Genomic DNA, 23,332 nt, shown 5'->3' with positions numbered 1-23,332 from the left:
GTACTGCTGCTAGTAGTGCTCATAAGATAGATGGGGTGTTAGACAAAAGAGTTTGAAAGGTTTTACAAAGAGGCTAAAATTAATTTTCATTATATATGAGTATGTACTTGTAATAAGCCAGGAGCATTTGTTTCTTCTTCCCTTGGATAGTAAAGTCTGTCAAAATTTACCCTTTCTAAAGGGCAATGGGAGGGTTGACAGAATAATAGAGTAACCTGTTTTTGTTTTTCCTCTGTTTCTGTATGATCTTGAGCCTATGAGTGAAGGATGTACATGGAGCATTTTCCTGGTGTGCTTGATTCTTAGGAGGCTCTTAAAATATCACTAGACACCTGCATACAAAAGCAAAATGGAAAAAAGCCTCTGAGAAAAGCTTTCTATGTCTATGTGAATGAGAACAAAAAGCCTTGAATTATAGAAGGAAAGGGAGAACTCTGTGGTGCTTTATTATTGTCTTGTAACTAGTAGGGGAGAGGAGATGTTTCCATTTTAAACTTATTGGGTCATTGAAATCAGGTGCTCTCTTGCTCCTTTTAGAATGCTAAAATAGAAATAGCTGCAACAGAGAGAACACTGCTGGGATTTTTCCTTGCGAAGATTCACAAAATTGACCCAGATGTTGTTGTGGTGAGTAGTTCTGAGACTCTGAGAGTTAAATTAAAGCATATTGTCAGTTGGTCAGCTTTGTTCTTTTTCCTTTGTCCCCTTTTAGTTTTTTTGTCCTTTTTCTAATGTTTATCTCAGACTGCCTCATGAATTGAATTTGCTTATAAGACAGCAGGTATACTTTGGTACAAAGATGATGCAGAATTTTCCCTGCTAGCGTTTTATACATCCTTTTATTTCCCATAATATTTGAAATAGGCAGTTTTTCCATAGTATTTGAAATAAGTATTTTTTTTCTTAACTCAGGAAGACACAAACAACAAAAACCCTTGTGATTTCCCAGAAAAATGGGAGCTCTTTGTATGGAGTCTGTTTCAGTTTAGATGCTCATATAATTTGTATCACCATTTAGATTGCGTTTATACTATAAATCAAAATGATGACCTTTACAAATCCATGGGATCTAAGCAAAGCTTTGTGATGAGCATTCTTTTGTTTTCTACTGTATTGGCAGCTGAAAATTATTATAATTACTCATTTTCTTTTTTTGTTATGTTTAATTAGCATACAATCCTGAATTTAATGAAATTTTGAAGACAAATTGAAGTAATCTGAGGCTGTTTATATACAACTTCATATTTTTATGTAGGCATATGCAAATAATTGAAACAGGTGTTGAGAATAGGATGAAATGAGCAGTCAGATTCCTGATGTGATCCAGCTCACTGTGCCTGTTATCCAGTATTGACCCTACAAGCCTAGCTTCTTGGTGGCTGTGGTAGGAATCAGTACACTGCAGCCAGTGTTTTTAAATTTCGGATGCCAGTAGTGGGGATGTGAGAGCTCTGATCCTAGGAACAGCAGAGCTGTGTTAGTGTGATTTAATTTGCACCTGGAGTAATTAGTGCCATTGAAGTAAACGATAGTATAGGCAGAGGACCACTCTATTACAGCTGTAGAGCTTCTGATGATTTTAAGGAGCTTCTTCTGTAGAACCATATTGTACCACACAGGTGGATCTGAAATGGTGAACCTGCAGTTCCTGGTGCCTGACTGGTCCGTATAGGCTCTTGTTCATCAGGGTAGCATTTGGCTTTCAGCTGAGGCTACAAGCCAGTGTCATCGATGTCCTTAGCACTGTTAAAACTTGAAAAATACTGCTGGAGTACTCTGCTATGTAAACATTGAGTGACAGGTCTTCCTGTCTGGGTTTAACAGCAGTGCCTAACCATAGTGTTAAAGGAAATAAAGTTACATGATTTTGATGTCAATATGGAGACTTTCATGGATGGAGAGGAAAGGAATTGCTCGTAGCTAACCTTACATGCTGTATAAAGAACGTAATCTTTTTCTAGAAGGCTTTTAAATCTTAACCTCCGTTACAGAAGCATAAAGCTGAATTGTGTGTGTTATGAGCCAGTTACAGAGCTGTTTTTGCTCTTCTGCTGAACAGCATTGTTAGTGTTGAGACTAATGAGTACTGTTGATGAACATTCTCATAGAAAGTGCTTTCCAAGAGGGAGATAATGCCATCAATTAGATGAAAAAATCACAAAGGGCAAAGGAATACCGACTGTGTGAAAGTAAGTCTTTCAATTTGCATTTGTTGTAACCTTTTTTTGTTATTTTTTCTGCTGCAAGGGTCATAATATTTATGGATTTGATCTGGAAGTGCTGCTTCAAAGAATTAATGCGTGCAAAGTCCCTCACTGGTCCAAGATAGGTCGACTGAGGAGGTCCAATATGCCAAAGCTTGGGGTAATAAGATTGCTCAAGTCTTTTAAGACCCTTTATGTTGCATATGATTAAAATTGAATTAATTTTGTTGAGGAATTGTAAATGTGACACTGATGTATTTTGACTGTTGGTCATGCTAGATTTCATGTGTCCCGGATCAGAAATGATGAGTGTTTATATGACTTTTATTACAGTAATAAGCTAAACTGATTTTCAAGTTAGGCTAATTTAGTTTACAGATTTCAAGTAGATGATGGTAATGACAGATTAATTGCAATAGTCTTTACTGTAACTGTCTTTGTCTGCTATAACTGTAAAATGAGAAAACGTAATTTGGATTGATTGGTGAATCATCCCATGGAGAACGGTTAGGTTAATAATTCTGTAGTTCTTAGCATGTATTTGTTCAGAGGACAATGTGTGAGGCTTGGCATATTGAAGTGCAGAGCCTGACTGTGCTTGTCTATTCCTGTCCTTCATAGAGGATGAGCTGAATATTTTTTTTTTGTGGTTCTTTGACTTTTTGGTTCTGCTGTTACTATAAAAAAACATCCTTGAACCAAAACGAACAAAAAATCTATATCCACCTTCTCATAGGGACTCTTGTAATTATTAAAAGGAAAACAAAATAATACAACTTTCACAACGGTTTAAGAATTAAGGATCTAACTAGTAATGAGAATGAAGTATCTACTTCTTAACTTCTACATGCACTGAAGTACACCATGAATTCATTTAGGGGTGTGATTATAAAGGCTTAGTATTTCAGTGGTAGATGGCTTGACCAAATCCTGTACGCATGTATTTTGGGTATATGTTCTTTGTTAAAAATTTGTATGTTTCATTTTTTTTCCACTACTTGTCTGGTATGGCAAAGGGTCGAGGAGGGTTTGGTGAAAGGAATGCTGCCTGTGGCCGGATGATCTGTGATGTAGAAATTTCAGCTAAAGAATTAATTCGTTGCAAGAGTTACCATTTGTCTGAACTGGTCCATCAGATTCTGAAAACGGAGAAGGTAACAATCCTACCAGAGGAAATTCTAAATATGTACAGGTATGTTGCTGACTTGTGTTTTTAATCCTTTCCTGGAAAGTATAGGTACCATTTTGTTTCCTGTTATTTGACTTTGTGCTTGCTTATTTCATTGGTCATGGGAACACTCACTCAACATACTGGTGTTGGAAAAATAAAATATCATCTTAACAGTATTTTATAATGTTAATTATTCATAATGACAAGCTGCTGGCGTGTGATGGCTTATAATGTGTGATGCAAATTGATTTGTGAAAGCATTGGTTTAGATACGCTAATAGGGTGTGCAAACTTTTTTTATATAATTTTTTTGTTTTTAATTAAAAGCTGACAAATAAAATTGCTGTTGAATTGAACACTAATGTCCTAAAAGTACTATGTGAGTTGTGTACCATTTACAGGCCTTATCTACTGCAAATTACGAAGGAGCCTGAATTTACTTTAATAGGCTATTCCGCTTCTTTTTCCAGTGATTCTCCTCACTTAATATTCATGCTGGAAAACACCTGGACAGACGCCAAGTTCATTCTCCAGATCATGTGTGAGCTGAATGTTCTGCCACTAGCCCTGCAGATCACAAATATCTCAGGGAATGTTATGGTACATTTTTATAACTTTCTTCCCACCTCTGTTCTCCCACAAATACAGTTCTGTGTTTTCTTTGTTTGACTGCTAGTTTAAATTTACCATCCCTAACTCAGAATATATGATACTGTACATTTTTTGCTGTGGTGAGTGTGAGAGTTTGATCTAGTTAAGTAATAATGTAAAATTTCCATAAGGATATCACATTTGAGTTTTGTCCGTGTTAATAATACAACATAATAGTAATGCTAGGTGAATTTACAGTAGATGAAAGACGTTCTTAGTCTATTTTTGCATGTCATCGTTTGGTTTCAGTGCTTTGCTATAACATTCTTTTTTTCTTCCCTACTCTATAGTCAAGGACAATGATGGGAGGACGATCTGAGCGTAACGAGTTCTTGTTGCTTCATGCATTTTATGAAAAAGACTACATAGTGCCAGATAAACAAGTTTTCAAAAAGCCTATACATAAATTGGTGAGTCCAGTTTTTCTCTTTTTGAGAACTTTTATTAAAAAGAAAAAAAAATCTGTTGCGTATTACTGTTCTGTGAGAACATATAAAGCACAAACATAGCCTGTTTTAGATATAACTTAACTTACAGCTTATGGTTAATGCAAAAAAATGCTTTTGCTGAGTTGACAATGGAGAAATGTTTGTTTTAAAGGGATGTTGTATCACCTTTCTCATTGTATTGTGGATCTATGGAAACTCAGTTGCTCTTTTAGTTTTAATCTGAAATAAGCCAAGCACTTGGCTTTGTAAGGAAATACTACAGAAGAAGATAGGCTATGTTGCTTAATAGATGTACACTTGTTCTACAATTAAGAAAATCCATTTTATTGATGAACTGTATTTCAAGTATGATCTGTAAAGTAGGTGACTTGAGAATATAGGTAAAAGATCCAAGGATGTTTAAGAAAAATCCTCTGGATAATGCCATTGTAAATATGTTTACAGAAATATTTGTGATTGCTAGTAAACAAATTTAAATTTCAGAATGCATTTCTTTCACTATTTTTTGCTTTTTAGTTTTATTTTTAAATAAGTTCAACAGCAAATTTCAAAGCAATAAATTTTGTTGATTATATTACTGCATCAAAGCAGTGCTTGAATTTTAAATGATTTGGAATAGCATTGAACACCTGGAACCAAAATTCTTACTGTAATTAAATAGCAAAATACTTTTTAGGTCAATAATAGGTTTGTTTAATTGAAGCCTACCTATTGTACTTCCAAAAACTACACTTTGATTTTAAGTGTACAATAATACCTCTTTGTGGGTCATAAGTTGATTATTTTTTTTCTTGGTGTTGACTCTTACAGTCATTCAGAAAATACATAGCAGGTGGTATGTTGAATGATGACAATTCCTTAAGTCTTTGTAATCTCCTGTGGTCAGTTTGTTCCCTTAGGAGTTGGCTTGTATGCTCTCTTTAGATGTAGAGAGCTTTAATAAGGATCATGATGAAAATAGTATGTTTTGCGTGTGATCTAGAGGAACTGTTTGCAGTGGCTCCCAATTTTCATATTTGATTTGCCAAAATTAACTCCTCCAAAAGTATAGAAATGTTGGAGACTAGATAATGACTTTTTAAAATGCCAAATATAGGTGGATGAAGATGAAGATTTTGAAGATCAGAATAAATCAAAGATAGGGAAAAAGAAAGCAGCATATGCTGGGGGCTTAGTCTTGGATCCCAAAGTCGGTAAGATGTGGCAATTTCCTTTCTTCTGTGAAGTTAGATACAGGTAGGTTATATCAATGCAATGGGCAATCTGTGTGTCTTGGGGGAGTTCGGTGTGGGTTCGTCGTTTCCTTTTCGATACAATAAAATTCCCAACATGTAATTACTAAGTCTGGGGAAGCTTTTTTTCTTAGCTTTTTGTAAGGAAACTAAGCTCTTGAGAGGGATTAGGACAGTGTATCCATATAATCTTCTAATGGACACGTAAGTTTTCTTTCAGTTTCTCCTCTACGTGGGGAAAACTGTACAAGTGTCCTATAGTAACACAGAAGCTATCTGTTCAACTCTGATGAGTTAATAGGGTTGGATCGTTCCACTTCTGACAGCTGTCTGCAATGGGTAGCAGTACATCTCAACAGCTATTCTAAGGGATTTAATGTATTATGTCACTTAAATGTTAATTGTGGAGTTGAAGTCCTTAGTGAGACTTAGTAATCGTGCCTTTTGTTTTAAACTCTGTTTTAGGTTTTTATGACAAGTTTATTTTGCTTCTCGACTTCAACAGTTTGTACCCATCAATTATTCAGGAGTTTAACATCTGCTTTACCACAGTGCAGCGAGTGTCGTCAGAAGCACAAAAAAGGGCAGAGGTTTGTGCTGTAACTTGTGACTGTCTTAAGTTCAGTGTGTTTTCTGTGGATTAGCTTTTTAAGAAATTGTTCTTTTTCACTCTGGCTTTTTTTTTTTTTTACTTTTTTTTCCTCCTCACTCTTAGAAAAAGTGATTCTTGTTTAAAGGTGCATCATTGGTAAGTTCTGGTTTGGGGTTTTGTGAGTAGTATATCTGTCATCTTCCTTTCAGTAATACCGTCTTAGAATCTTTCTAAAACTATCTTTTCTGGTTTGGTACCTCATGAAACAAGATTTTTAGTCAGGTTCCATTGGTCCTTTTCAGTCCCACGTCCTCCTAGCAATTTCTGAGACCCTTGGCCAATTTTTTTTAAAGTTAAGTCGCCGTAGAATTCATGCAAACGTACCTGAATGGAGGAGATGCAAGTCTCATGCTTGGAGAAGGAGTGCAGTAAAACTCAGCCTTTGTTAGATATCAGGGGAACTCTGTGTGTGTCTTGGGGATGTGTGTCAGGGAGTGCTCCTGAGATTGTCAGCTGCAGGATCAGCTTTGCTAAAATCACACTGTTTAATAAAGCATTGAAGCATATTAAAGGCAACCGAAAAACCGCCTGAAGGTGTTGTTCCACATACTGTTTCCTTCGCAGCTGTGTTGGCCATGGCCTGTCCGTGGCTGCTTGTTCTCCTTCCCTCGGCTGTGCTGGTGCAGTTGGTGGTGGAGCTGTGCTGTAAGCTGAAGCAGTGAGCTGGTCAGGGCTAAAGGTTAAACTTGAGGCTTTTATTTTTAACTGGGATCAGCTTGCTAGTTGGAATTAGCGTGTTGTCCATAAGTAGTTACGAGACATAGTTATCTTATAACAAATAAAATGTCAGTACCACAGCAGAAACAAGGAGAGAAGTATGTGGAGCTCTTTCATTAAGTTTTGCCAAACTTCCTGTGGATTTATCCTTCTTTATTAAGTGTGCTTCAAAACGGCTCTTTTTGATTTCTATCATGGCATGATATTTAATCAAACTTTACTGTCGTTTCTTGTTACCTTTCTTTCTAGGCTGCTATACTAGACTACCAACCTCATAGTCTCTCTGTTACTCTGTGTATTTCTGTCTCTTCCATTATACCTGAAACATATTTTCATTTTTTTTATGACCAATCGCTTCTTCAGTTACATTAAAAGGAAGAATGTGTGCTTTCTGTCAGGTTGTTGCTTTGCTGTACTGGAGTTGCTTAGGGTAGGGTTTTCAGTCTGTTGTTACTGTCTATTTCTCTTCTGTCAATTACCTTATTCAAAGGATCAGTTCTACAGATCGTATGCTCCATTTTACAATTCAGAATACCAAAAATACTTATAAGAGAATTAAAAAAAAGGTTGTATTATTTCAGCAGGGAAAGGATTGCTTGTGTGTGCTTTTATTTATGTTTTTCTACTTATCTCTTTCACACACTTACATGTGTATATTTTTATATTTATATGTATGTATTTATACATATACTAAAATAAATAAAAATCTCCCTGCTACTGGTCCATGTCTCTGCTGGGTTTCTTCCAGGCAGAAACCAGCTTGGTTCCTGTCCCACAGCAGGGACCAAGTAGTACAGTTAAATACCACAAAAAAAACCCCTCTCACTCCTGTTGTTCTAAGCTGCACTTCGAGTGCTCTTGCAGGAGTAGATAGAAGCTGTTTTGTTTTTGTGTGTGTGTGTCCATTCCTCCTCCCCAAGCTTTTCACTTTAAACATTAAAACCTGACTCTCAAGAAGAAGAAAAAATGATAAGCAGCAGTGGTCATTTGACAGGTTGAAGAAGAGGAAGAAATTCCAGAGCTTCCGGACCCATCTCTCGAAATGGGAATTCTGCCGAAGGAAATCAGGAAACTGGTGGAGAGAAGGCGCCAAGTTAAGCAGTTAATGAAACAGCCAGACTTAAATCCTGACCTTTATTTACAGGTGTGTTTTATAGAACTCCTTTGATTTTTTTCCTCCCACTCCCCTTAAGTGCACTGATCAGCCTTGCAGAATAGGGATGATTAGTAGTGAGCAGTGATTGTAATGTGCTTTACTTGGAGCCCATCGTTGCTGCAGACTATATAAAAAGCTGTGAATGTAATTGTGAAGATTGAGTTCTGTTCTCTGTTGGCTATGGTTGTATCATTATTGCTGGTTATGTTTCTTTTCAGTATGATATCAGACAGAAAGCTTTGAAACTCACTGCTAACAGCATGTATGGCTGCCTGGGATTTTCCTACAGCAGATTCTATGCCAAGCCTTTGGCTGCTTTGGTGACCCATAAAGGGAGAGAGGTAAGTCATTAAACACGTTGTGAACACGTGTGCATAAAAGTGAATTTGAGCTACCTAGTTCTCATTGAATTAGAGAGTGGTCTTTACTTGTTTTCAAACCTGATTTTGGTTCCGTAACTGTAGTGTTTATCTTTCTTGTACTGCAGAAGAAAAAAAGAATCCAGTGTCTGGAAAAGAATCAGATAAATGTCTCAAAAACTGTGACAAGCTGAAGCTCTAGCTTTAGCTAGAGGCGTATTTTGAATTAAACTTCTTTAGTTTCAACGGACTGGATTATTGTGACAAAAAAAATCAGGTCTGCTTTCACGTTTTCCATGAATTTCTAGTTCTGCTTGATGACTTGGTCTTTGATTCAGTGCTACATGTCAGCTTGGATGAGCCTGTCTTTGGCCAATCTGTCATGTGCCCTGATATGTTGAGTTTCCTGAAAATGTGAATTTAGTGACAGGACTAACTAGTCCCTTGGTGCCAGTGGATTATGTATTAGGGCCTTATTTTCAAAAACTGGTTGTTCCTTAGAGTGAAGCTTTGCATTAGCCTCAAGAGGCCAGATTTTATTAAGAGACTCTTAACTTTATAGGCAAAACTACTCTTCCCATTGATTAAGATGGCAGCTGAATGCAGACCACATCAGTTGGGGGGAAAAAAAAAATCACTTCAGATCCAAAGCATACCACTCATATACTATGTCTTAAACCACAGTTTTTTCATGGTGCTGCTTGCGAGTTCTTTATAAAAGAGAATACCAAGCCGTAATCTGCAACAGTCTAGGGAATGAATGTGACAGAGTGTTTGGTCAACGTTTTTAGTTTCCTCCAGGAGGGAGGTAAATGAGTTGATGTCGGTGTTCAGAGGCATGTACGCCTTGTGACTTGAGGGTACAGCTCTCCTTGCTGGAAGTCCATTTACAACTTCCAGCTCATGTGCATAAGAGTGTTTTGTTTCTGATAACACATCTTTATTTTTCAAAGACGTCCCATCTGAGCAGTTTTCTAGAGGCAATCCCACATCTGCTGTCCTCCCAGGATTTATGTAATCAGTATGCTTAACCTTATACACATGTTTAACTAGGAAATAATTTCCAGCTTTGATAACTGTAAATAAGTTACGCATTGTGTGAATTCTGATGTTGACATTTCCTTTAAGGAAATAGTGGTGTGTATGCTTTTTTTTTTTTTAAGATTCTCATGTATTTGTCTACCAAGTTGGCATGAAAAGCAGCTGAATGTCACGTAGTTTATATTTTATAGCAGTGTTACAAGTCATGAATTTTACTTTTTTTTTTTTAATGATCTCCATTAGTCACGTTGAGCACCTGTCACAAACTAGGCATTGTATAGATACCAGAGCTTCTGGCTTCTGTGTTAAAAGGAAGAATACTTTGTAGTTGCACATACAGTTTGTTCTCAGTTGTCTGTGACTTACCAGTTATGAGGTGATAGCGCATCCAATTCTGGTGTTCCTACATTATAGAACTGCAGAAACACAGAATGGTTTGGGTTGGCAGGGACCTTAAGGTCCGCCTGGTTCCAACCCCCTGCCATGGGCAGGGACACATCCCACTAGACTGGGCCCAAAGCCCCATCCAACCTAAGTGTTCCAAAGTAATGGTGAAATGGGTTACTGTGTGGTGGGGAAATCTTGGAATAGTTGGTAGGGAATGCTTTGAGATGCTTTTTTTCACATACTTGATGTTTGGTTAAGAAGGATTTCATACCTCTAAAATTCTGGTGGTGCTAGACATGAGCTTGCTTTCTGCTTTCTTTACACACGTTTGCACGTATGGTTCTGTATTGCTCTGAGTTTGAGGAAGAACTTGATGCTTTGTTGCGCTGTTTCCTGAAAATGTGTTGTCTCCAGGGCAGTTCTAAAAGTACCTCTGTGATAGGAGGCTGCTGGGAGCACAGCGCAGAGGTGCTGTGGAGGTTGGCAGGAGCCAGGCTTCAACCGACAGCACTACTGCTGGAATCAATGGAGCATTAATGTTGTGGTAGGTCTCTTCTGGTACAGCACCTCCTGTAGGGCTAAAGTTTTTAGTTTAAAGTTCTTTTTTAGTGTTCTTTGAGGTAGGTTAGTACTCATTATTCTGGATACTGTGGGGATAACAAACTTTTGAAAACTTCAGAATTTTCAGAATGATCTGTAGTTTTGTGCTTCTGTGTAAGTATGATAGATTCTGATGAAATACATTGTATATGCTCTGTTATGGAAACTTGCATTTTTATGTAGGTAGTCAGTAAACAGATACAGCTTTATAAGTTCCTTATTTCTTGAGAAGTACTTTCTGCCATAAAAGATGACACAAGATGACCCCTTAGCGTTCTGGTTTATTTTTATAAGTTGGGATATTTAATCTAGAAAAATGTTACTCTATAACTTTATTTTAGTTTTTCCATTCACAGGTTTCCTCTTACCAGTAAATGCTAATATAGAATAGGTGAATGTTAAGTATCAGGAGATTTGGCTCTTCTATATGACAAGGTAAATTAAAAAATAACTTGGAGAAAAAATGTTAACGTTGTAAACTTCAATGGCCTTTTATGATGATCAGTAATCAGTAGCTTTTTTATTTTTTGGTGAGGACCTGGTAAACTCAGGTAGGTTTGCAGATGTCTCTAATGTATATGTCTAAGTGGGAAAAGTACTGTACAGGATGAAAAGTGAAATGAATATTTTTTTATAAAATCACAGTTCAATTGTAAGTCGTAACAGAATAATGTAAAGCAGAGAATGTACATTTCAAATTGAAGCTCTTGAAGCTCACCATAGCATAAAGTTTTAGCATAGGTGATAGAGAATAAGTATTGACTTTTATGAACTGCTGTGTTCTAATTGCGTGACTATAAGTCACGCTGTAAGTGCTATAGGAGGACCAGGTACTGCAGGTGTATAGTGCTGAGTGTTTTGTATTGCCTCTCGTAGATGGTAACTTTGTTTTATGGTTTGGCTATGCCAATGCATCAAAGGTAGTGGAACTACCATGGAGTTCCTTATGATGACTAAAACTTCTTGTGATTATATGTTGCTATTTTAAGAACTTCTTTTAAGCTGTGTTAGTGTATGATGTGTTCACATTAATGTAATAGCTGAATTATTAAATACAACATAGAAAAAGTGCCATTTATAAAGTCAGATCACAGTGCTAGGAGAGTGTTATCTGTAAAGCTTTGACAAAATTTCCCCGAAGAGCTCAGTTCTCATCAGTCAACCTTAGTGAGATATGTGACAGTGCTGGAACTTTATTTACCTTATAACAAGCAGCAGAAACATAGAAGAGTCTTACAACTCTGGTCATACATAAGCTGGATCCTTGAGAGCAATTAGTGTGTGTCATTCTATTGAACGAGGTATGTTTTATCTTGGTAGTGTAGTAATGGAAGGGATTTTTCACTAGATGGCGATAGAGACCTTGAGATCATTAATCAATTAAGGTTTTCATTTTTGTCACAAAGTGTTTTAAACATTGACTATATGATTTTTTTTCAGATGGGTCTTCCTTGTTTGTTTGTTTATTTGATTGTGGGTAATCTCCAGCAGGGAAGGTGGGGCATATCAGTGTGAAATTTCTCTGAATTTAATGTATTGTATATCAAAGGTAGACAGGTCAATTATCAGTATATTTTGGAAGAAAAAAATGAGCAAAAATTTAGGATGGGCGAGTTAAAACCATAACTAGGATCTGTTTCACCTTTTTGGAAGAAATGAATGTTTTCCTATTTTGATTGTTAGAAACGTCTCAGTTCTTGTTCTTACAACAAACTTAAAGATAAAAATTTCTTTCTGCATTTGCAATCCAAATGTTACGTTATTGACCTAGAGAGATTAGAAGGATTCTGGACTCCCCCCTCCCCCTTCCCTGTTACTAAGCATTTGCCTGGGCATTGCTCTTGTTGTAACGACAGCAGTTGCTTGCATGGAAAAGTAATAGGAAAATATTTAATATATTTTTAGATGTCCTTTAATGTAATTTAACAACTGGAAACAAGATGAGTCGGTGTTGTACAGCCAGGCAGCTCTGCACTAGCAGGCAGTGTAAGGTCATGCCTTTCTAGCCTTTTTAAAGGACAAGTCTTTTGATGAAGTGTCAGTTGTCTGATTTCCCAAACTCAGGATGCCCTCTACTGCAGGATTTTCTTACAGGACAGCAAAGTTGTTGAGACAGTTTTATCTGTAGACAAGGTGGTTGCTAATGGTTATCACTCAAACTGTGGCCTTTTCTAAGTGCTTTCATTTTTCTACATTGTTTTTCATTGTTACGCATTTTTGCCCGTGTCGCCACTAAACTTGCTTTTGAAAGGAAAATCACACATTTGCTGTTTTCAGCCGTGCTAACAGGTAGATCTGCTGTTACAGTATGCAAAATAGAAGGGGGAGAAAGGCAATTGGGTTAATTCCAACTTTCTCATTGAGATCCTTAGATACATTCTCAATTAATAATTAGTTTAAGGCCCTGGCAGTCAAAAGGAATGAATAAAAGCATGTTATTGCAGCAGTCTGGGAAAAGAAAGGATGAGGGAGGAGAAAGACAAAGTGGAGAAAGATGAGCTCATTTAAAGTAAAATAAAAAAATAAATTAAGGAAGGGTAGGTAAGCAGGCTAATGGCTGTCTGTTGTAATTGTACTCTGTAAAAAAATAAAAAGATCCAGGCATCTTTCTGTGCATTTTTTTCCCAAGTCTTGTTCATCTGGGTAGATTGATCATTATGTACTTTCTCTTAATAGCTTATAAAGCCTTCGTTAAGGAGGCTGCATTAATTGTCGTGTGAATGGGACAATTGTCAGATACCTGGTTTCTTCCATATAGTAGTATGGGAGAAACGGGAATGTTAGATGAGGGAAAGGAGCCTCCTAAATTCTCATCTAAGCATGCCATCTATATTTAAACAAGGAATACATTATCAGCGTTACATTTTTGGAAGACTTGGAACTTGGTAACAAAAGTCTAGGCAAAGAGTTTCTTAATTGCTTTTAAATATAGAAATGACAAACTGAAATCTTCCGAGAAGTAGTGCTAAGTTGTTGCAGTGTCCCTAAATGGAAGCTGTTGGTGTCAAACCAGTGCTCACTATTGTTAAATTTATCATTATATATGCAATTGTGAGCCAGTAGAAAAGCTGTGTACATTATTCTGCATGCTAATATCCAAAGCAAGTTAGAACAGACATTTCGAGGGAGAGGCTGCTTACAATCTGAAAATGCAAACTGAGTGCCAAGTGGTAGAAAAATTGTGGAACATCTTAACGTTTGTTGAAATTTAATATTATTATTGTAAGTCAAGTGCATGAGATGACATCTGGTCCTATGAAGACTTCTGTATCTCCAAAGAGAGGAAATGAAACATTTCAATTAAAAACCATGGCCAGAATATTCAGTGTGAGAAGGAAATTAGCCTGAAGGAGAATATTTTATTTTGGGTGGTGGTGTTCTTTAAGGAGCAAAAAGGTTTTATGCAATGGATGTTCACTTAGAAATGTGTAGGAAGATTGATCAGATGCGAGAGGTACAGCAAGTCAGAGGGATGCAGAGGCTTTCTTTTTCATGACTGCTTTTTTTACGACTGTGCTGTCACCGAAGGTGTGGTGCCTCTCACTTCCTGACTACTGATTTCGATGGATGGGTTCTAGCAATTGCATGGCCACATGGTGAGTTGGATCAGCCTGGTGGTCTGACTTGAAAACTAACTCTAGGGGAAAACCAAATTGATTTTTGTTGGATCAATGACTCAGTGACTCACTGCATGCTCTTAGAGCTGATAGAAAGGAGGAGGTCAGAAATTGGGGGCAGACCCAGTATGAGATACAAGGGGTCAAGCATCACCAGCCTTTTTCCAGCTCACACCTGACTGTGAAACTGTAGGATTAGTGTTAATAGGATGAACACTTGGCGTTTTTATTTGTTTGTGTTTTTCTTCCTCCTGTACTTTTATTTCTTCTTATGGTTCCCTATCTTGTATTTTGTTCCCATGTTGCCAAAGGTACAGCTTTTGCTTGAATCTTATCTTAACGTGGCTGCCTAGGTAACAACAAGATATTCCTCACTCAAAATCATGGTAAAACTGAGAGCCAGGGTACGAGGAGACTTTAAGGAGCAAGGTCTCTGGCATATCTTCCAGAGTATCTAAAATGTAACAGTACGTGCCCTTGTAGAAGCCATGTGTGTTGGGTGAGAGCTGGTCCCTCAGGATTAGGAGAGGTGGAAATGTCTGTCCACATCCAGTGGCAACAGGAAAGACTCAGGTGTGCCATAAAATGGTGGGCATACCTGAATCCAGAGTGTTTGCCACACTTAGGCTTTAGAATAACCGAAGAAATAATTTCATCCTGCCTAGAATACTGTAGGAATTATGAGATTCAAAAAGGCAGATCCTTTTGTGGTTCTCTTCTCTGAGTACAGGCATAGAGATGCCTCGTAGAAGAGGGATGTAGGAGCACAGGAGCTCCACCCTGAAAATGAGAGCTTTTGCAACAACACAACACCATTCGTAAACTGATTAAGTTCCATTTTCAAATAAGTTTGTTCTCTAATACCCACTATTAAGGTTGGAATAATACCAGTGCTAACTGCTGTTTAATGTTTTTCTCTAGCCTGCGTATTTGTTAGCACCACAAGTCTTTGCAGTATGTTGTTTTCTTAGTACATTGGTAGCTTGCCATAAAATATTTGGGTTTTTGAGACTTAACAGAAGTTATGCTTCAGGATATTATTGCCTCACTCGTTTATCTTAAGTTGGACTTTGGCCTATTCTAGAAACCATGGTTTTGGATAACTAGATGCTAATAAAATGTTCAGAATATGAGAGACTTCAAATTAAGGGAGAAAATCCATTTTCCTTTTCAAGCACTCCCGTACTCCTAAGAGTATAGAAAAATGATCTAACTGAAGTGTCTGTTTCCCACAAGACTTAAATATTCATACTGTTCTCAAAAATGTGACAACCTTGATCTCATAACCAACATTCACGTGTATTTCCTGGGAACGTTGCCCACTGTGCAAAAGCTCTCTGTTGTGAAACACACTTTATTAGAAGGTTAGTTTTGCTGCATAGATTGTCATGTGGTCTCTTGCATGTATGTCCTTTCGCTGGGCCTATGCCAGGATTTACTGGCTTAATTTAGAAGATGTACATGGGCAGCTTATGCTATTCTCAGCATTGAAATATACTTATGGGACAAATGAGGTGGTTTGTTCAAGACCTCTGTTTATCAGTGGAAGGTAGACCATCTCGTATACTGTACCAACAGCAGTATTGTTAGAATACAGGAGGTTCTTGTAGGTGTCATCAAGAATTCTGCTTGGAACAAAGGGTTCTTGAAAGCTAGACGTAGTTCAGCAAGGTGAAACGGGTTACTTGATGTGGATTTTTTAATGTAGGTAGGCAAGGTTTGATGCAAGGAAACCTGTAAGTCAGACCTGTGGACTAAACTAATGTTTTCAGACTTCCTCTGCAGAAGAGAGAAGGCAGTGTCAAAGCTGGATGAAATAAATCCCCTCCAAATTTTAGAGTTTGATAAATGGTTGAAATGCGTGTGAAAGCCTAACCTACGCTTGCTCTCTCAATTTATTTTCATTCCAGGGGCTTTACATAATAGAAGGCAGGAGGTGTTGCTGGTGTAGTGTTGTCTTCAGCTTCAGGCTATGCCCTTTATCAGACTTACTGGGTAAGGTTTCAGGGAGTAGGGTTAGATTATATATGTTGATATCTGGTCTACAATTTGATACTTGTGTGCATTTGCTGATTTGAGCCACTAGAAAGAGTTGCTTCATAAAATCCTATTTTAACACCCGGTTTAGCAAAATTAAAAACAAACAAAAAGAACACCTCCCTTTATCTTTCTCATGTCTAGTCTTTTATTTGTTTTCATAGTTCTAACTGATGGTCTTGGGGGGGGGAGATTAGTTTTTTAGGTTGTCATTTGAACCTTACTGCAGGTATTATTTCTCAGCAGTCATATCTAGCTGAGCTTGTGCTAGCCTTGGTGATTACGTGAGACTGGAGAAACACTTAAAATTTGGGTAATAAAGTTGGGAAGCCCTGTGTTTGTGTTTTTTTTTTTTTAAGAGGGAAATAAAAACCACCAAAGCTTCTGAGTCCTACTGAGATAGGAATAGATAGTTGTAGCCAAACAGTTGCTTCGCTGATTCATCTCAGATTGATTAAGCCTTGTTAAGTTAATGCTTTCTCTCCAATTGCTTGCCTTGTTCATGGAATAGACCAAAAATTGGTGGGTTTAGACAATGGAAGTTATCAGGAGAGCAGGATTGTGTGCTGAGCTGCTTTCCTGAAGTTCAAGGTCACATTTCCTGGAAGACCTGCGTAAGAAAGGTTTGTGATTGTGATATAGAAGACCTCCAGGTACAAACAGCTTTTTGTTCAAGGAAAGCGAACCTGCAGAACAGTTGCCCAGAAAAAGGACAATTACGCTGAAGTAATCATTGTTTCCATAGGCAGCTTTCCCCCTTCATTCAGTTTGGTGTTCTGAATTGTTTTCTTTGTGTCTTCATTCTGTTAGGCAGTGCCACAGCTGATATGCTAAGAGTTAATTTCCTGTTTTCTCTGATTGACTTTAGTGCAACGAATGTTGTCTGGTATTAGTTCATTGTTCTTCCTTGGTGCTTTTTATGTTACTGGGATATCCATCTATCAAAGGCTTTCTTGTATTTTAATTTGGAATTAACGCATGGAAGACTGACACAAAACCACAAGGAAATCTCAGCTCAGTTTTCAAGTGTTTTGCAGGCTTCCCATTAGTTTTGTTCTGATTGGAATTTCCCTTGTTGAACCTAGGACTTCCTTGACTTTGATTTTTTTTGAACTCCCTGGCTATGAGGCAATGACAGCTGATGTTTTGGTTTTCATGCAACGACTTCAATTTCTTCCCCTCCCTCTCCCTGTCTCCCTCGGAACTCAGCATAATTAGCATCTTTTAACTTAGGCAAATATCATTTTTGTATTTGCACAGAAATCTATCGGTTTCTTTAAATCATAATAGCTCACTTGTCTTGATGTTTTAATATGTATTATACCTTTTTTTTTTGCTTCAATGCATAACTTTATATTTTTCAACTTACAGTTAAAAGTAGTCATCCTAGAGGAAAAGAAAAATCAATGAGAAGCCTGTACTTAGACTGAGAACCCCTGCAGAAAGCTTTGATTAGAGAAAAGCTTTAGATCTGACTCTTACACACAATTGTCCATCAGGTGGCCAGTCATTTTGGCATGTACCACTATATACCACAGATGCTAGAGATGGAAAAAGGTCTATTACATCATGTAGTTCATCTTCCAAAATATGTATGTAGTTAATTCAGCAGTGAGACAACTCTGTATTCTTTTGTCGAAGACTGTTGTCCTTCAAGAGACCAACTCCAATTTTAATTTTGCCACGGCTTTTGATCTGATTGCTTTTAATCACTAATTTTTAATAGATGTGAAGGCTGACGATGAGCCTGCCTTCAGTAGGAATGAGTTAATTGACAGGTGTCCTGAAGTTCCACGTTCTTGGCAGTGGTCCAGGATGACAGAGCAATAATGATTTAGAAACTGTCATTCCTCCCTTGTTAAAGGATTGAAGGAAATCTGCAAAGTTATTAACTACTACTCACCTCTAACAGATTGTGAGAAGATCATTATGGCATCTAATTAGTTGAGATTACCTCCTTTATGCTGAATGTTTTATTTATTTATTAAATTCCTTTGCGTACTGTCTTTTCTTCTCTTTTCCCTTTAATGTTCTAGATGGTTATTCTGGGGGTTTGAGTTACGGGATCATGTTCCTGTGTGGTGTAATTAGTACAGCTATTTAAATGTTATCTGGAACCCATTTACTGTATCTCTCAGTTGCTGTTTAGTTCAGTGGGAATGCTTTTATGTAAATCATGGAACGATGCTTCTGACTTTTAACAAGATTGGGCTGACTTTAGGGGCTGAAATGCTTCATCTAGGAATAAAAATGCCTTGCTGAACCTAGGATGGAAGAGTATAAAAACTGCCACTTGCCAAAAGTGTATTATGCTGACATGTATATACATACAAATTGAATTAGTTCTGGTACTCCTAGAGTGGGAAAACTCTCACAGATCCTAAAAAAAAAAAAAAAAGGGGGGGGGGGGGAAGCTCTCACACAAGAAATTTTCCTCCCAACTTGCATTCTCTTTGTTAAATTGTGACAATGTTCCTTGAGACCTTACTCTTTTTGGAGTAGGCTACGATTTCTACATCTCTCTGACTCTTCAGCTGGACTTGGAATATTTGGAACTGATCACTTGGTGGGGAGGGGGCAGATTCTTTCCTTTTACTTCCTTCTCTGTCATTCCTTAATGAATGTGATTCTTTTTATGGTTAGGGGTTACTTGCACTTCTATGGTGACCTAATGGCTTTCATAATGATTCTGGTTGCTTTTAGGCTTCTCTGGAAGATTCTGTCCTAATCTTGTTGGATTTTACAAGCAAATACATTTTTTTCTCCCATTCAAATAAAAACAACCCTTTCTTTCCCCTAACCTAGTACAGACCTTCTGCTATCTGTTACTTTGGTGGTGGATCTTGAACTTTTATTTTTCAATTATTTGAAGAAAATAATTGAGGGTCTCTCATCTTTCATATATAAGCAAGTAGTCTAGTGTTTTGTTTTTTTTTTTTTCCAGTAAGATGGGCTTCTGACATGCTGACCGAGGGAAGATTAATAAATTGTGGCTTGTGTTTGTCTCTCAGTTTTCAGCCTGGAGTGTGAGCTTGTGTCACTTTGCTCTGTCATAAATACTGTGTTAAATTACAGCAATTTTTTTTTAAGAAACTGTTTGATTTTTTGCCAGGGATTCCTGAGCCATCTAGTAATAGTTTCAGGGATCCTATTCCTTCTCTGAAAATCAGTGCCAATTTTGGGCTGTGCAGCTGTCCCAGTTTCCTTTTCATTAATTTTCACTGTAGGAATCAATGTTTGTTGTTGTCCAGTGTTTATTATATTAGCTTATTAAATGTCAGCTATTTCCTTCCCCAAAGGGATTTTGCTTTAATTTTTTTTCCCCTGTAATGGGAAAAAAAAAAAGTAATATATCTGTCAGAGGAGATCTGGATATGGTAAAGCAGTATGAAGTGGCATTTATCTGACTGCTCCAGAAAGGATCCTTCTGTTATTCCATACAGTACTGCATAGTTTTAAGCTCAGCTGGCCTGCATAATAGGGGAGAGCCTCTCTGCTAAGCCAAGCAACTTCTTTTGCTGCAAAGAGCATGTGAAGCATGCATGGTAGTAGATTATCACAATTATCAAGTATCAGTACCGACATAGTATTTGTCCCTGGCCTTTTCCACCTGAACCTAAGGAAAGCCTGTTTTGTGACTGTCGGTCTGCTCCTCTCTCTGAGAAGAATTGGGGTTAACAGTTTATTAATAGTTTGTGTTATGCATAGACCATCACAGATCTGCTCTGGGTTCTTGTTAAGCTTTTATTTTCTTTTCAATTTTATATGACGTAATACTACTTTTTCCACTAAGTTCTTCTGATGTAGTGTTGGAAGTAGGCATCTTTCATGGGGTCTGGGTTTTGATGAACTTTTTTTAAACAAAAAGTTGTTTTTTTTTTTGTGCTTAACCAATTAACCCAGTCTTTACAGAACATGGAGATTTTTTTCTCTTTAACTGTGAATATTTGTGTACTGGCCAATAGCTGTTTTAGGACTTCAGATATCCACCATAAAGAAACCAGTGACTCGCACTTGTTCTGCCCTTTGAGGTTTTGAGTGTTACAGTGAATAAAGGAGGAGATGGGAGTCTGGGAAAACCTAAACCTGTATGTGTACCCATAGTGGGAGAGAATTCCTTTACATGTTTTGCTTCTAACTACAGTTTAAACATAATGGACACGAGTGCTTAAATGTTAATTCAGCTCTACTGTAAAGTGTTTGGACAACAGTAACATAACCTGCAAATAGATTTTTTGAGACAGCAAGTAATTGATTTCCGTTTTATTATTTTAGTTCTGTTTTCCTGTTTCTTCCCAGCTGAGTACTATTATCGTCCTTTTTGGTGTGTGGTTACGTGGGGGTGGAAGGAAGGGGCCAGTGGGGTTGTCAATGGGTAGTACACAGATCAGCTGTCCAAAAATCCTAGCAACTTCTCTGATAAGTGCAAGGCCTTGAGGTTAAAACTTAGGGGAGAAACATGAAAATGACTTGTACCCCAGCATTTAGTTCAGTCAGCGTGTTCAGTGTGTAAGGACAAAATAAAATGATCTTGAGAAGATAGCTGTGGGTTTTCACCTGAAAACACTGGGTGCTCAGAATTGGTAAAGAGAAATTACTGCATTACACAGGACACATGAGGGCAAGCCCAACTCTGTGAGCCCAAAAGTGGGCAAGAAGTCAAAGAAGCATGGATAATAATTAGTTCTTTTCCTGCAGGTATATATAAAAGAGTACCTAAATTTTAGGCTCCTCTTAACTCAGACTTGAGAGTTGATGAATGTATTTGAACAAATTCTTCTTTACTGAAAAGCAAGCTTCTCATAAGGGAAAGGACTTCTGCTACCTTCCTGTGATGCACCTCGTACTGGACTTTCTGTGAAAGACGCATGGATGGGCTACATCTGAAACCTAGTAGGATAAGAATCACAGCTTGAGTAGGTTTGATTTTTATTTTTTTTAATCCTACAGAAGAGAGCAGCTGGCTAAGATCTGTGGAAGTCAAGCTTCCAGCTCTGCTCCTTTTTTGCTGATGCCTTGTGTTGAACTCTTCCTGGAGGATGAAATGTCTCTTGGCACATTTGTTGCCATCTGCTGTTTGTCTCTGTTGATAAGGCTTAGTTAGCAGTTTTCCTAGGAAAGTGCATAACATAGCTTGAAAAGGCGCTACGTTTACCTGTTGCTGTGGGAATAGGCAGCCCCTGTTCTAAATGTTTAACTTTTCCAGCTGGTACATACCGCTACTGTTTCAGATGACTAATGTGAAAAATGATAATTGAAACTAAGTCTGTTACATAGTAAGCTTTAATTAGTTAAACTGCTTCATACTCGTTTACTGTTGGTGCTAATGCTCTTGAAATTAATTGGTACTAAAGGGGGTTCAAAGTTGATATGCAGTCATTACTGTTATAATGTGTCAGATTACTATGTAACTTGGCTTATTAGGTGATTTCCTTCTCGATTATTGCTGCAAGTTAACAATGCTGGAGTAATTATCTTGCAAACAATAGTTTTGCTCACAAGACAGATGCAGCCTGAGTCTTCCTGTGGAGTTCAAGTGCCTGCTGTATCCTAGCTAATAAGCAAGGGAAGGCGTTCTACCTATGTCACGCAGCAGCAGATGGGGAAGATTTTTAGAAACTGGGGTAGCACACTTTCAGCCCTTCTATTATGCTAATAAAGTTTTTGTGTGAGAGCGATAGCAGTGTCAATAGCCATAATCTATCAATGACATCAACTTCTGGCATGTGCAAGCGATCAAAGCAAACACAGAATGCCCTTGTGTGCATAGCTGGACAGTATAAACCAGTTGCTACTAGAGTGAAGGTCATCTCTCACTTTCCGAGAACAGATTAAATATCTAGCGTACACATTCATTAAACTTTTTTTGAACAGAAGTTATGATTTGGCTAAAATGGGGAATTTTGAGTCATGGCAGTTTATGGACTCCACAGGAATTTAACCCCCAAATAATTACGCTGTTGTATGTCAGTGGTGTACTATAGTGCAGCTTATATTGGACTACAAGCATGTGATAGAAGAAATAATAAATTTACTGAATTAATATGATCTAGTTAATACAAAGCATTATTAATTTAAGCAATACGTGCCTAATACCTAAATTTCTATTAAAGATGGTAGGGCTCATATCAGAAATCAGTTAGAAGTGATGACGACTCTTTTTTTCCGGAGTTGAAAAAGGGAAAATTTCAATTAGAAAACTGTGGAAGTATGTGGCAGCGTGACTGAGAATTGCCAAAGCACACCCCTTGCTGGCCACTCTCCAGAATGCCCTCAGGAGGACGTTCAGGTGCTGAATCTCCAGATTTCTAAGTGTCTTGATCTGCGTTCTGATACTATTTTAAGTCCTTCTTTACAGCCAGCATGCAAATCTTTATTTAGGACCATCTTTCAGGAACTGCAAACAGCAAATCAGGTATTTATTTCATGCCAGTAAATTCCTGTTTCCAGGAATTAAGAAGTCTAGCTGCTAGATCTCCGTAATTTTCTTTCTCTCACTTATGTTCTTAGAGACTAAGATGAACAGATTCAGAAGTGTACTTTGTGGATGGACATGTTTCATGTGTGAATTTTGAAGATGTCACTCTCTTTGAAGTGAAAAGAGTGATTACGCGGTAGACTGCTTAGTATGTTTTATTAGAAGCATCTGTGGAATTTTACAATAGATAGCTCTTTGCAGCTCTAGCAATCTTGCACTTCTTGAATAGTATCAGCTTACAAGTTAGAATCTGGAGTATGCAGCTACATTGTGAAAATGGTAAAAACTGCTATGCATGCAGTGGGTCAGCTTAATGGGAACAGTTCTGAAGATAGGATTTTATGTTGGGTATTTTAAGCTATTAAACTTACTGCTTAGGGACTTTTTTCTTCCAGTCTTCAATATTTACAGTTATGACATTTAGTTCGCTTCTGAAAGTTACTGTAGTTGCCCAGAATAAAAAAGACGAAGAGTGCAAAAAAAAAAACTATTCTCATGACTTTCTTATAACCATTATTCTTCAGGTGAGGAGTTACAAATGGAGGGCTACAGGATACTGGCGCTTAATTCACACGCAGCCT

General features: G+C 37.6%; 1 protein-coding gene and 1 non-coding gene across 16 annotated transcripts in view; both read left to right on the top strand.

Moving 5' to 3' along the window:
- POLA1 (DNA polymerase alpha 1, catalytic subunit) overlaps positions 1-23,332 on the top strand; it is a 203,792-nt gene that overhangs the window by 24,726 nt on the left and 155,734 nt on the right. For all 15 annotated transcript variants that reach the window (XR_010826021.1, XM_066980497.1, XM_066980527.1 and 12 more), the window contains exons 18-26: positions 538-627; positions 2,248-2,364; positions 3,221-3,396; positions 3,846-3,975; positions 4,317-4,436; positions 5,572-5,668; positions 6,173-6,297; positions 8,071-8,220; positions 8,451-8,573. Coding sequence is in view for 14 of the 15 variants with exons in the window: in XM_066980497.1 (XP_066836598.1) it covers positions 538-627; positions 2,248-2,364; positions 3,221-3,396; positions 3,846-3,975; positions 4,317-4,436; positions 5,572-5,668; positions 6,173-6,297; positions 8,071-8,220; positions 8,451-8,573 (1,128 nt within the window). In the remaining variant the exon portion in view is untranslated. The remainder of the gene's footprint in view (positions 1-537; positions 628-2,247; positions 2,365-3,220; positions 3,397-3,845; positions 3,976-4,316; positions 4,437-5,571; positions 5,669-6,172; positions 6,298-8,070; positions 8,221-8,450; positions 8,574-23,332) is intronic.
- LOC125179774 (small Cajal body-specific RNA 24) lies at positions 5,905-6,035 on the top strand. Its single transcript, XR_007157558.1, has one exon. It is a non-coding gene; the product is annotated as a small Cajal body-specific RNA 24 (non-coding RNA).

This window comes from Anser cygnoides, chromosome 1 (assembly GCF_040182565.1).
Source record: "Anser cygnoides isolate HZ-2024a breed goose chromosome 1, Taihu_goose_T2T_genome, whole genome shotgun sequence".
In the NCBI taxonomy this organism is placed as follows: domain Eukaryota; kingdom Metazoa; phylum Chordata; class Aves; order Anseriformes; family Anatidae; genus Anser; species Anser cygnoides.
This window is presented reverse-complemented; position numbering and strand designations above follow the sequence as displayed.